The sequence below is a fragment of the Eleutherodactylus coqui genome, chromosome 4 (genome assembly GCF_035609145.1).
Source record: "Eleutherodactylus coqui strain aEleCoq1 chromosome 4, aEleCoq1.hap1, whole genome shotgun sequence".
Classification (NCBI taxonomy): Eukaryota; Metazoa; Chordata; class Amphibia; order Anura; family Eleutherodactylidae; genus Eleutherodactylus; species Eleutherodactylus coqui.
Genome location: NC_089840.1, coordinates 42,290,880 through 42,306,168, shown reverse-complemented (window position 1 = coordinate 42,306,168; position 15,289 = coordinate 42,290,880). Strand labels below are relative to the sequence as shown.

At 45.2% G+C, this 15,289-nt stretch overlaps 1 protein-coding gene across 2 annotated transcripts in view; it reads left to right on the top strand.

The window, feature by feature from the left end:
* LSAMP (limbic system associated membrane protein) overlaps positions 1-14,654 on the top strand; it is a 674,438-nt gene extending 659,784 nt beyond the window's left edge. For both annotated transcript variants that reach the window (XM_066599344.1, XM_066599343.1), the window contains one exon: positions 10,364-14,654. In XM_066599344.1, coding sequence (XP_066455441.1) covers positions 10,364-10,461 — 98 coding nt within the window. In that variant the 3' untranslated portion in view covers positions 10,462-14,654. The remainder of the gene's footprint in view (positions 1-10,363) is intronic.
* Positions 14,655-15,289: the final 635 nt, after the last annotated feature.

The window sequence follows — 15,289 nt, the reverse complement described above, 5'->3', positions numbered from 1 at the left end:
GTACAATACATAGATACAACAGATGAAGCAAACGTTAACTTGGCATTTAACACATTATGATAACTCAACTACAATGTCCTCCACTTGTGTAAACCGTTCTTACGATGGGTCATGTTAATGATTGCTACATCTGTCCGCAGCGTTCCGGGCTCCGTCTGTAGTTCTGCGTGAAGCCCTTTCTCTATTGTCTAAAGAGAACATCTGTCCTGTATTGATTCTCCAACATATGACAGAATGTCAGGGACTTCAGAGATGGTTTGCGCTCCGGCGGAGGATTACGGGGGGGGGGGGGGGGGGGTGTCTGGAGATTGCGGAGAATCATCTTACGCTGCTATCTGTCACGAGGAGTCTGGTCGCTGCTCGCCGGATAATCTGGATGAAAAATGCAAAGACTTGAGCAGCAAAAGGAGGAAATGAGGCGGATTCATTCCTGGGTCGTGTCTGTCTCCCGCCTGGGGGCTCCGCAGAATGAGGCCTCTATGATGTGTCAGGGTGATGGATCCCTCGCTGCCTCTGAGCCCCACCCTGCTGCTTATAATGGAAATATCAAAGCTGACGGGTACCGCTCCTCCAATATGAGGACAATGTAGATGGAAAACTCCACAGTGCAGAGATTGGCGTTGGTAATACAGCAGTGGAGAGAATGGGGCTCCCCCGGTAATACAGCAGTGGAGAGAACGGGGCCCCCGGTAATACAGTAGCGGAGAGAGAATGGGGCCCCTGATAATACAGTAGTGGGGAGAGGATGGAGCCTCCGGTAATGCGGTGATGGAGTGGATGGGCCCCAGTAATGCAGCGGCAGAGTGGGTGGGACCCTGGTAATGCGGCGGTGGAGTGTACAAGGTTCCAGTAATGCGGCGGTGGAGTGGATGGGCTCCTGTACTGCGGCAGTGGAGTGGATGGGGACCCGATAATGCGGCGGGGGAGTGGACAGGTCCCCGGTAGCAGAGAGGATAGGGCCCCCAGTAATACAGCAGCAGAGAGGATGAGAGCCCCAGTAACGCAACAGCAGAGAGGATTGGAGTCGGTAATCCATATTAACTATAACAAAAACGCATATAAAACACTTGACACATAAGCGCACAGACACTTAAAACACACCCAGGCACATAAACATACATAAAAACACATGGCATAGATATGGAACATAGACACAAATAAGACGCATGGCACACATGACAAAAATGGAAAATTGACACACATAAAACACGATACAGCACACATAGAATGCAGACACACATAATGCACACATAGCACTTATCACTACTGATGAGCGATTAGTGGAATAATCAGTTTGTGTTGGTATCGCCCCGATTTCACAAAAATAATCAGGACTTGCAAGAGCCAATTCCTACTCTCATTAAAGTCAATGGAAATCAAAATTAGGTTCACTAATTTGCAATCCTGAAGGTCTCCGATGCATCCAAAGCCCCTAAAATTGCATGGGGATACAGCCACACATCTGGGGAACTCTGTGCTTCTCCAATAAATTGGTCAAAAAATTGTACAATGGTGTAGGGCGTACAATATTGTAGCAATTGTAGCACAGCGATGTCACGGAAAACAAAAGAAAGCCACATAGCGTATCGTAGATCAAAAAATGCACCAAGGAAGACACCGGGTTTGGTGCTTGTTTTAAAAGTAATGTTAAAAACTCTGTAAGAAGAACACTCAAGCACGGACTTGCTTCAAGGAACAGCTGTAGAGTTAACAAAAATGTCTCTATGCAAGACATCAGGCGGGCTGCTTGTTTTAAAAACAATATCATAAGGTTTGCAAAAGACAAATTCTACCAGGTGAACAGAACAGCCGAGCACGGACCTCCTCCACGGAAAAGTTGTAAAGCTACAACTGTTTCTCTGGTTTAGAAAGTTCACATTTTGAGAGAAAGAGAAAGAGGAGGAAACATGGTGGAGAAGAACAGCAGTATTTCCACCACCAGCAGCAGCATGAGAGCACAATGTGGTGTTTGATATAAGTCAAATGAAATCCCCGTTTGGTTCATTTTTTATAAAAGTTAAGCATGGATACATCTGTCAGTCATCCCACCCCAGCCGTGCTGAACACCTTTCTGATAGCACATTGGCAGTGGGGTAGTCAAGCACCTCTAAAGCATGTTATGCAAGCTGTAGCAACTCGTCCAGCTTAGACACCGAGGAGTCAAAGAGGCCAATGATGGCATACTCTTGGACCATCATGGAGAAGTGTTGCCTGTGACTGTCAGTCCTACCCTGTGCTTTTGCTGCAGGCTGCAGTGGGCTGAAAAAAACTATTCATTGCAAATGCATACCATGGGAAAATGCTGCGCTTAAGTTGCTCAACAGTGTGTCCTAATAATGCCACATTTTGCAGTCCCTCTTCACTGCTGGAATGAGATTTGTTCTTTTGGCCTTGTAGCAGGTATTGATGAGGGTGGCCATCCAGTAATGATCTGATGTTTTGATGTGGGCTATGTGACGGACCTTCTGCAAGTACTGCAGCATAAAATCACCCTATGCTTAAGAGTGATGGCCCACATTCCTTAGGGTCAGGCCTAAGAATTTCATTAGCATATAGAATAGCGGGAGTTAGTGATGAATGAAAGGAACATAGCATAGCCCCTTCTCCTGTCTGTGGATATACATTATTTTCCTCTTCTTCCTCCTCCCATGTTGGAGAAGACTCCTCCCTATCCTTCCAAAAGTCACTCTTTCCATGGTGTTAAGTAGTGGCGGACTGGCTAGACAGTAGGGAGATAGCTTCCTCCTGTGACAACACGTCATTGTCCCTGAGGCCCTGTAGCGTCTGTTCCAGCAAGCAGACACCAGGGATGGTTATACTGATCAATTGGTCATCACAACTGACCATTTCGGTCATTTCCTCAAAGCAGACTAAAACATCACACACATTTTTGATCGGCAGCCATCCACAGGCGTACACCATCTGGTACTCCATGATCGCTCTCTGCTGCTGGCATAGCCTCTGCAACATATGCAATGTGGACTTCTAATGTGTAGGCACGTTACAGATGAGACTGTTGTCTGGTAGCCCGAACTGCTGCTGCACCTCTACCAGACGAGAGGTGGCCGGGGAGGAACACCGTTTTCTGCCCTTTTCCAGCACTGGATGTAAACCTGGTTAATGGTTTAGGACAGTGATGGAGAACCTTTCAGAGACCAAGGGACCAAACTGCAACCCAAAACCCACTTCTTTATTGCAAAGTGCCAACACAGCAGGGGGCGGGGCTTATCACAACATATGATTTTACGTTCTAAAAAGGACAGCGCCGCTTCAAAATAGACAGCGTGCAGATTTTGACTGCTTTTTGGATGCGGAAATACTGCAGAATGTCCTCAGCGGAAATTTCTGTGGAAAATTCTACAGCATTTCCGCATCCAAACAGCAGTCAAAATCTGCACCCTGCCTATTATGAAACAGCCCTGCCCATTTCTGCCACATGTAAATATACCCCAGCGGTAATAGTGACACCCCCCCAGCGGTAATAGTGACCCTCTCCCCCACCCAGCAGCCCCAGGGGTAATAGTGACCTCCACCCCACAGCGGCCCCAGCGGAAATAGTGAGCCCCACCCCCTAGCGGTAATAGTGACCCCCACCCCACAGTGGCCCCAGCGGTAATAGTGGCCCCCCACCCCACTGTGGCCCCAGCGGTAATAGTGACTCCCACCCCACAGTGACCCCAGCGGTAATAGTGACCCCCCCACCCCACAGTGGCCCCAGCGGTAATAGTGACCCCCCCAGCGGCCCTAGCGATAAGTGACACCCCCTCAGTATAACAGTGACACCCCACAATGGCCCCAAGTGCAATAGTGACACCCCACAGCGGCCCCCAGTGCATTAGGGACACCCCACAGCGGCCCCCAGTGCATTAGGGACACCCCACAGCGGCCCCCAATGCATTAAAGACACACCACAGCGGCCCCCAGTGCATTAAAGACACTCCACTGCGGCCCCCAGTGCATTAAAGACACCCCACAGCACCCCTCCCAAGACCCACATACTTACCCCCTCCTCCTTCTCTTCCTAGAAGCTCAGGTCCTCTTCTGGTCGGCCATAGTCCCGGCATGCATATTAACTTTTTCTTCCCCACTTCTGCCACAATAGGTAATTCCCAGCAACGTGATTGGTTGTTTGGTGAATCAGCCAACCCAAACAACCAATCAGGTTGCTGGGAATTGCTGATTGCGGCAGAAGTGGGGAAGAAAAAGTTAATATGCTCCTGGCACACACTGTGACGTCAGTGTACTGTCGGACGCCACCTCCCCCGGATGCTCTCGCGGAACCAAGTAGTAGGAGACGCCGGATGAGGGGGAGGAGGTTCCTGCTGCACACTGAAGTCGCAGTATGTGCCAGGATCAGCACGGCTAGCAGCGCTGTTTGTGAATGCCGGCAGGGGAGCCGCGGACCCTGCTGGTATTCACAAGTGGTGAGCGGCCGATGGCGGCACGTGCCAGTAGGGAGGGCTCTGTGAGCGGCCGATGGCGGCACGTGCCAGTAGGGAAGGCTCTGCGTGCTGCCTCTGGCACGCATACCATAGGTTCCCCACCACTGGTTTAGGAAGTATTGCACTACCAGGTTCATTACATGGGCCAGACAGGGTAAGTGTATGGGATTGCCAAGTGAAGGGTTGCCAGCAGGTTGGCCCCATTGTAACATATGACCTTGTCTGGCGTCAGATTGTGTGGGGTCAGCTATGTGTCTGCCTGGGCCTGCAGAGAAGTCAATTGTTCTTCGTCCACGTGGCTGCGCTCCCCTAGACAAATGAGTTTTAGGACAACATTTTGGAATATACCACATGCACTGCTGTATGGAGGTTGATGTTGGCACATGCAGATATCTGTGCTATGTAGAGGGTGTTGAAAGGTGATATACCCCACCTGCAAGACTTTGACCCACAGTGCTGTTAAGGATATGTAACTCCCCTGGCCATGCTTGTTAGTCCACATGTCCGTGGTCACGAGCATCCTGCCACTCCCAGCATTCTTCAATACTAGGGACATGTTATCACTCACATGGTGCTGCAGGGCATGGATGGCCTGAAGGGCAGGATTTCCATTGCTTGTGCTCAGAGGCTACAGCAAAACCAGGGAGGGAGATGGAGGAAGAGGGAGGGAGATGGAGGAAGAGGGAGCAGGATGTGGCTGACTTTACCCTCTGGCCCAGGTTGGCTCTCCAAGGCATGTGGTGGTGGGAGTTCATGTGACTGTTCATACACATTGTGATAAGGTTGTTTAAGTTCTTGCTGCATTATAAACCCTTCTGCAGATCTTACAGATGACCGCTTTTCTGTCCTCAGCTATGGTTTCAAAGAATGCCCAGGCTGTACAAGTCCTATGAGCAGACCTAGCTGAGGGCCTGTCGTTGCTGCTGCTGTAACTAGTAGTAGCTGAGGGTGGTGGCACTGCCCTTTTGTTTTTCTGCGACACCCAACTCACTGTTCTGCAGGGTGCTGCCCTGCTATGCCCGCTTCTTCCCCCTGGACTATCGTGGGCTATCTTGACACTCTTCGTATGCCCATGTTGGGTCTAGCACCTCATTATCTTCTACCTCTTCTTCCTCTTTGTCGTCTTTCCCCTCCTACGTGGACTCTATGTCACAGTGAGCATCGGGAGCTGGCACCTCCATTTCAACATCCCCCTGTGTACACATTGCCTGTGGGGGTCTGACCGCGTTTATTGACTCACACTCATCTTCCTCTTCGGAGGAGAAAAATGGTTGGGCATCAGTGCATTAAATGTCTTGGTCTTCTCCCTCTGGTCTTTTGGACTGTCCAGTTGACATCCATGATACTGAACGATCAATCAACTCCTCGGACTTATCCTTGTTGCCTGGTTCAGAGCGTGTGGGGGATTTGGCACGAAGTGAAATAGAGGGAGGAGACTTATGGCTGGCTGGTGCGGACTGACTGCTCTATGTCTGTGACTGGGAGGAAGAGGAGGTGATGGTACTGGAGGCACGTACTTAATACCCTCCCATAGTAAAATAAACGTACCTCCCCCACAGTCCTGCAGCACTTTCCTCTTCTTGTGTAATAATGCAGGTGACGCAATGACATCATTCTGTCCCCTGTGTCACATAGAAGGTGCTGGGCGGCGGAGCCCAATGTAGCTTCCAGCACTGGCACTGTGCACCAGCAAAGCCCAACCTGATGGAAGGATTATGGTGGGGGCTGGAAGAAGGAGTAGCCAGGACACACATGAGACCACCTAGGACAGTTGGGAGGTGTGCACATATGGAGTACAGGCATAACACATGATATGCACATGACCCATACTTGGAATACAGACACAACACATATCATACAGATACACTGCTGTAACATAATTCACACATGGCATACAGACATATGCATAACATATGCAAAGTACATGGGCACAGAGACATATGCACATACACATAATTCGTATTGCACATCACATGATACATACATGACACACTCAGCACGCAATCCTATTTTCAGACATCCACGATGGCTGCTGCAATTTTCTAGCTACCTAATGCCCACTATGTTCTGCCCTCTGATTATCCAGTGCTAATCACATGAGCAGTGCTGGCCAATCAGTGAGCAAGTATAGCACATTGGTAGTCTAACATGGGGGAGTGACATGAAAAGAGTGTGAGCCGCACCTCAAGGGCCTATTTACGTGGCCGTAGGCATTTTACATGTGCCCGCCGGTGCCATAAAAATTACTGGACGGCAAAGGGCCCGGCTTATATACACCAAGGCATTCCCCCTTCCCTCGCCGGCTCACCTCATCTCTCCTCCCCTCTGGCCATTTGCAATAGGAGGGGGCGGGACAGGGGTGGAGCTAAGTTCCTGCCCCTTGTCCACAGCCAGCAATGGGACATGGCAAAGCAGGTGAAACTTAGCTCTGCCCCCTTTCTGTCCCCTCTCATTGCAAACAGTGGCAAGGGGTGGAGAAGAGAAGGGGGAGGGAGTTTAGCAGTCACGCTGGTAAACTGCCTCCCACCTCCCTTCTCCCCAGTAGCTAGCATAGGCTCCCATAGGAGTCTATGCAACTGCCACTGCTGGTGTGAAAGCCAATGCATCAGAGGGGCAGCGTTTATCGGCTGGACGTGAAAACCCAGCCGATATACGCCCATGTGAATACGCCCTAACCCGGTAGTAAATATATATAATAGCAGAAAATTAGACAAACGTCTGCAACAAAAGTATCATATCAAATCTCCCTATTTACTTTACTTTTATGCACCCTACTGCAACTTTACTGTGAGGCTTGAAAGTTTGTGAACCTTTCAGATTTTTACATATTTTGGTTTATATTTGACCAAACACTACATCAGATTTTTACACAGTTCCTAAAAGTAAATAGTGTGAGCAAAATGAAACAAATGAGTAAAAAAGTATTAGACTTGGTCATGTATTTATTGAAGGAAAGGAATCAATATCACGTTTGTGAGTGGCAAAACCTTTAGGCTGCATTCCCACGAACGTAAATCGGCTCAGTTTTCACGCCAAGTCGATATACGTCGTCCTCATCTGCAGGGGAGGGGGGTGGAAGAGCCAGGAGCAGGAACTGAGCTCCCGCCCCCTCTCTGCCTCCTCTCCGCCCCTCTGCACTATTTGCAATGGAGAGAGCTGGAATGGGGGCGGGGCTAATTCTCAGAACTTAGCCCCACTCCCGTCCCGCCTCCTTTCATTGCAAATAGTGCAGAGGGGCGGAGAGGAGGCAGAGAGGGGGCGGGGGCTCAGTTCCTGCTCCTGGCTCCTCCATCCTCCCCCCTGCACACGAGGACAACGTATATCGGCTCGGCGTTAAAACGAGCCGATATACGTTCGTGTGAATGCAGCCTTAGGCCTTAGTCAGACGGGCGTTTTTAGCCGCGATTTGCGCATGCGTCCGGCGATTTTATAAAACCATTGCTTTGCAATGGTATCGGACACATGAGCGCTTTTTATGCGCTCGTCCGATAAATTATAGAACAAAAAATCGCAGATCGCACCTATCTGCGATCTGCGATTCCTGTTCTCTTCTCTATATGCGCTCAATGGGGCCGGTGGCAGCAGCGCCGACCCCATTGAGAACATATAGAAGACAAATCATTCTTCTCTGCCACAGCTGTAACAGCTGTGACAGAGAAGAACGATGTTTGCCCATTGAATTCAATGGAGCCGGCAATACAGCCGCTCCATTGAAAGCAATGGGCTGCCGGCGTGCGCGGGGTTAATTGTCGGGAAGGGCTTAAATATATAAGCCTTCCCTGCAATTCATCCTAAAATGTGTTAAAATAAAAAAAAATTGTATACTCACCTTTCCGCTGCAGCCGGAGTCCAGCCGCGGCCGCTGTCAGTTCTCCTGAACTGCTTCTTGGCACTATTCAGCCGGCGGGGCTTTAAAATCCCCGCCTGCTGAATGATCTGCCTCTGATTGGTCACAGCCCTGACCAATCAGAGGCCAGTTTCACTCACACACCCATTCATGAATTCATGAATGGGTGAGTGACTGCTGCCTCTCAGCGCTGAGCCAATCAGGGGCAGGTCTGATTCACATCCATTCATGAATTCATGAATGGGTGTGAGTGAGGCATGCCTCTGATTGGCTCAGCGCTGAACCAATCAGGGGGCAGGTCTGACTCACACCCCCTTCACACCCACTGCAGGACGGCCGCGCGGAGCTCCGGCTGCCAGCAGCAGGTAAGTATATATATATTTTTTATTTTTACACATTTTAGGATGAATTGCAGGGAAGGGCTTATATATTTAAGCCCTTCCCGACAATTCATTCCGGGCTCGCCCGCAGCGCATTGCTTTCAATGGAGACGGCTCTATTGCCGTCTCCATTGAATGCAATGCGCTGGACAGCTCCGGCCCGTTTCTAATGAAACGCGGCTAGGAGCAGATTTTCGGGCGATTTGCGGGCGACTTGCGCACACCGGTCACGCGATTTGCGGATGCGCATCCGTCATGCGATCCGCAAATCGCGCGAAAAAACGTCCGTCTGACTAAGGCCTTAGGATTAGTAAATTTGCCATGCAGGTAATTCAATGCAACACAGCCCCATTCATTATGCAGGTGGTTAGCAGCATCGTTGTGTGAGGAATAACCCAAAGAGGCCTTGGCCCCCTTGCCTTTATGATCACCATTGATTACAGAAGTCGGGTTTTCACTGGTCAATGTTAGGGTATGTCCTATTGAAATGCCATAACATTATTAGATGTGAAGTAACTCAATTATAGACTATGATAACCTTTGTGCATTAGAAATCAATACACATGTCTTAGTAACTCCTTGCAGAAAAGAATTATGCACTTATCTGTTTTTTTGCATTGTTCTTCTTCTCATGCATTTAGAAAGCCTCATATTTGGTTTGCAGGCTCTTCCACATTCAAGTTTCTGGCTCAAGAGCATTCCCAGCATTGATTGGCTCATGAATGCACACAAGCTCAGCTCCCCCTCCCTTGTCCTCCTTCAGAGGCTGTGTAGCATAACCACACCCACACAATACTACACAGCTATCTCTCTATCTCGTTCTCTCTTGATATAACTGCTGGAGTTAATTATAGCCTTCTATAATAGTAGCTTTCTCCTCTCCTCAATCATCCCTTGCATTGTTATACAGCACTCTATAGTAGCTTAGTGGAAAGGCAATGAATACATATTCACAACAGGGAAGCAGGCTAGCAGGGCAGTCAGTTTACTGTGACTACAGAATTTGCTGAGATTTCAGTCACCTATTTTGCAATCCGTATAGAAATTAATCAATTAGAAAACCATACAAGTGCAGAAAGTCTTCATTTTCAAAAATACATTGATTAAAAAAGTATAAAGATATATAGCCTTTAACTAATGCTTCAGTTTGAAGATTGTTGGGCTTCCCAGTAGTTAGCATCACATAATTACTTCATATATTCAGATAGCCATTTAAACTGAGCCTTTATTTTAAAGGAATAAACCAGTAAAGGGGTTTTCCCACCAAAGCAAGATATTTCCTATCCGCAGGATAGGAGATAACTTGCTCATCGGTGAGGATCAGACTACTGGGACCCCCACCGATCCCGAGAACTGAAGTCCAGAGCAACCCAGGATGAAGGCAGTAGTGGTCCCAAATTAATATGAATAGAGCCGTGGGATGCATATATGATCACAGCTACCTTCATTGCAGAGTACTCTGGACCCCAGTTCTTGGGATTGCTAAGGGATACAATGGTCGGATCCCCGCTAATCAGCAAGCTAGCCCTTATCCTGTAGAAAGAAGATAACCTACTTTCAGGAGACAGCCTCTTTAATCATCAAACAAGGGAGTAACTTCTTGATAAGTTGATTTTTCATGAAATGTCCTAATATTTGCTGAATTTTATGTATATAAATTTCCAATGACCTTCCTATTTTTGGCTTTTTGACAGGACCTGGGACGGTGATAGCAGACAATGGATCCACCAACCTGGCTGCTTCCATCTGGCTAATGGCTATTTCCCTCTTCTGCCTAATTTGCAAATGTTAATAAAATACATATATACAAGAAAAAAAAAGAAAATGCAGAAAAAAAAATGTAATATGGGAGAGGAGGAGAGAGAGACGGGACTGTTTCCTTCACAAAGTGTGTTGAGAAGCAACGGAAATATATACATTGGGGAAAAAATATAAAAATAAAGAAGACCAGAAAATTCTACAAGAAACCTAAACAACATGCAAGATGAAGGGACTGAAATCTGTGTCAAGAACCAATTAACGCTGAGAACATTGAAATGTTGTAAAAATTTTGTTTTTAATTTTCCTGTCTTTTCTTTTCTCGGTTTGAGATTCTTTTCATGTAATTGTCTATCTCTGGTGTTCCAGCCTCTCTCTCTCGCTCATTCCCGATGGACTCTTATTAACGATAAGATTTACCCTGATTTTCTGGTGTCCCTAAGCCTTTTTGAAGTAGGAAACCCTTTCGAGTTTTCTCCTACTACAAACAGGTTCTAGCATTGGCTCAACCGTGTGGTCAGTAGATGGCATACTAGGAGGACACACATTTTACTTTGATGACCTCACTACCTATAGAACGTGCTGGTAGCTATCACATTGAGCTTGGTTTTGTAGACACTTAGGGCTCAGGAACTCCTGACTCTACTAAGGACACATGACTATTATAAGATAGGATATATAGATTAGTTTTTTGTAAATTTGATCATTCTGAGGTCTTTTACCACTAGACTGCAATGAACTTGGTGTCCTCCACGTGACATCTATATTCTTCACAAGTTGAGCGTCCACGTTTAATCCCTTTGCCTCTACTTCCACCATAAAAGGCACAACATTCTTATATTTGTCTCATGTTGAGTTTTTACGCTCAACAGTTTAATCCATTCCCTTTTCTCTATTTTAGAGACAACCAGGGAATTTGATCGAAATACACCAGCGCACACCCAGAATTAAACAAAAACACTAGAGGGGCAAAGGGTTTAAAACCCTTCTGGGCTCAAATCTTACAGGGACTGCTTTTCTTGCCTGCTTTTCGTGTGTGTGCGTGAGTGTGTGCAAAGCTTGCCGTAGGGACACTAACACATATCAAAACAAACAGGGTTTTGTTCATAGAGAGCCAGTTACCGCACTTATTAAATACGTTTTTGCATGATAGGGTAAGGAGCCTATAGGCACTAGGAGAGCATTCAACCAATAGCCATAGGGTATAAATTGTATAATAATTGCTCTCGACCCCACCAGAGTGCTTTATTGATGAACCATGTACGTAGAACCTTGCAGATCACCAATGGCTTTTCAACTAGCATCTTAACTCATGTACCGCAAAATTTAGGGACATAAGAAATTACCTGGCAATTAGACAAGCATTATTTCAGCCGCTGTCTCTGCACACAGGTTAATGGGGTGTAGATAACAAATTGGTTTTACAGGGTTTTTATTAAAAAAATCATTTTCATACCTCAGACTAGTAGTTTTGAAAGGAAAAGTTTGCAGTTAGTTTGCATTGACTTGTGGTATTGAGGTGGTGACGTGATTTACAGATCTAATTACGCATATCTAGCTAAATGTGATGGAGTCTTTTTATATGAGTAATAGCTGGTGGGCAAATCTTCCTGGAAGCAGTTAAACAATCATGTAATGATCAAAAGATGATATACTAAAGCCAATGTCTCCCAAATTTCATACCTTTAGAAAATCTTAGCAAGGGGGTTTGGACTATATACAGTACTCTTTATATAGTAAGATGAAAATAATTTTTTTATGGTACATAATCTAGATGGTGACCAATTGAGTCAGCTCTTTTCATAGAGGATGATGTTTCATGGTAAATCCACACTTGACTTTTTATATCCATCAGGTAAACATTCATTGAAGATGATGGATGACTCACCTAGCGAGTCAAATATTCATGACGGATGATGGATGACTCACCTAGCGAGTCAAACATTCCATATTAACTCGCATATTTCCTATTGAATCCTAGATAAACCATTGGAAAGAGTAAGTTATTTTGGACCACATAAAGTACCTCTTTATTAGAAGTGAGTCTGATTTAGTTTGTGGTCAGTTGAGTCAATTCTCTACTCATTGGGTGGTCAAAGTACTGTGGATCCCAAATTGACTTGATATGAAAAGGAGTTCCCAAAATTCACTTTACTTACCAGCACCTTCATTTTCACACCATCAGTGACCATAGTCTACAGTGGTCAGATTCTCATTGAAGCAATTTCAATGATCTCATAAAGTTTAAGAGATTATAGATTAAATTCACTGTGTTCCATAATTCCCATTAAATCATTGGGAAGAGTTAGAGAGAGTTTTATAATACATTTTGTCTATAATATGGCTTCTTCTTAGCAGAAGTGACTTGAAGAAGTAGGATATAGCTGGCGACCTCTTGTGTCACTGCTAAATTCATTGGCTATGCTAGTGACAGTCCCAAATCTATGTTACAGAAAATTTAATTCCCAAAATTCAGTTTACCTAAAAAAAGACTATTATTCTCATTGTTACATCTATCAGTTAGGGTGCAGACATCATTTTTTGGCAGTATCTGCTACAAGAGGAATAAAAATTTACAGTTATGGCTATTAAATTAATGTTTCCATCTTGACTCCATCTTAGATAATGAATCGATCCGCTCAGCTCTAAGAGTTGCCCTATTGACCAATATTGACCTTAGAATACAACAGGGGAATCTCTTTGCCAGTTTTTCTCTTCTACTCACATACCACAAATATAAAATGGATTTGCCCAATTTATCCCAATGGTGCTTCTACTTATAATTGGTGAGATAGGAATTGAGCTGATCGATTCAATAAGACACAGCAGTTCTTCTTTCTTGATGGAACCATCATTATCTTCCCCCATCCCGTTTTCCCGATTGTTTTCCATCGACTAGCCGGGTCTGAATTGTCAACATTACACATTAGATACACTTGAAATATATGTAACTATTGTGAAACGTGTGTTTTTTTTCTTTACGGTGCATGAAAGAACAAATGTATTTGTAGAGGGGGTTACTTTTCGAGAGTCATTATTTCCTGCGCTGTAGAACTGTCATTGAATAAAGTTGATGTCATCTCTATAATTTACTAGTTTCGAGGACCATGGCAAATGGTTTTGCTCTGTATTCAGTATGTAGTGCCTTTGAAGTGACATTATAATGAAGCATTACTTAAATGAGTATACGTATGGTTCTCTTGTGGTTGAGTTATATAAGGGAGACACCATGACTCTGTGCTTAATCAAAAAGTTAATTCTTGGTAAATGTATGTTTTTCAACATTGTCCAAACTCTCAACCAATGGCCAATATCTATGGATATCCATGAGTAGGAACAGTTTTTTGGATACTCTTAATACAACTGCACTTTTGCATTATGGCATTAATAACTGGACCCTCCACAGTTCTACTGAACCGAAGATGTCGGTGCTTTCTTTCCCCCGACATTTACCATCAAGAGAGGATCAGAAACCTCCCAAACATGTTAGATCACCAGTCAATCCCAACAAAATGGCTAGATTAATTGAAGTTTTGTTTATGGGCACTTTTAGATCATGATAGATCCTATGGTCAGTAGAACCTCAGTGGTCCAAGTATTACGGCCATTATATGGAAAATAAAATGTTTCCAAAATTTTGGCCCCTGAAACCAGACTAATAATGCATTCCATTAGGCCTTTAGCTCTCTATGGCAAATGGTTACTATTCATACAATTTACCAAACAATTGTACAATAAGAAAGTGAATTGTAAACCCACCGTATCCATAGAGTCACTCCCCTCCCGACTTTTAATAGTGATTTGATTGGTAAAACAGATAGGGCTCAACTTTGGGACAATTCTGTTTTGCACGCGTTAACTGTATTGTTTGCAAATGGAATCACTCATTGAAGCATTGAGAGATATGTTATCAAGTATTCCCAATAATGTAATCTGAATATTCTTTCTATATAATCTGATTCATGATGAGTAATACTTATTCTGCCATAATCTCCAGTAAATGGTATTGTTTTAATCAAAGAGTAGTGAGTGATGTAATTGACTATAATCATTCAGTCATTAATCTTACAACCACGATTGTAAATATTACAAACACAATAAAAAAGGCAGCTCAAGGTCTGCCCACAGATAGTACTGTAGTTCCATAATTAATGGGGGTATAATACAGGGGCAGAGTCATTTGCAAGAAGCTTACACAAGGGAAAGTGGTATTAATATGGCCCTGTATGGAGCCATAAGCACTCCATGGCGTGTTATGTGTGCCTATGTATCGCATTGTATTAAAATGGACTTGTCATGTTCTTAAGCCAGTGGGACTGGCTCCATGGCTCTGCTGATTCTATTACTGCTTTTCCTTTTTTCATGCTCACCCTCATTTCGCCATAAATGTTTATCTTAAAGGGGTTGTCAAATTATGAACTATTGATGACCTATGCTTAGAATAGTCCATCAATAGCAGAATGGCGGGGTTTCATTGTCTGGGATCCATCACTGACCAGGTATTTCTGGGCCAGAGTGCTCATGCACTGAACTAATTTCTTCACGAAGCAGACAGCTTCATTCCAGCTGCAGTGGCCAGGCTTGGTATTGCAGGCAAAGTTTGTATTCACTTCAATGGTAACACGGCCTTCGATAGCAAGTCTGTCCACTGCAGTGGGAACAGAGCTGTCTGCTTCCTGCAAAAATCAGCTCAGTGTATGAGTGCACCGACACAGAGAATATCAGATTAGCCGGGGTCCTGGGTGATGTATCCTCATTGATCGTCTGATGATGATAAATCATCAGTAGTTTACAACTGGGCAACCCCTTTTAAGTTAGGTAGTTTTCCAAAGGCAAATTTCTTAAAAATGCTCACAACTTGA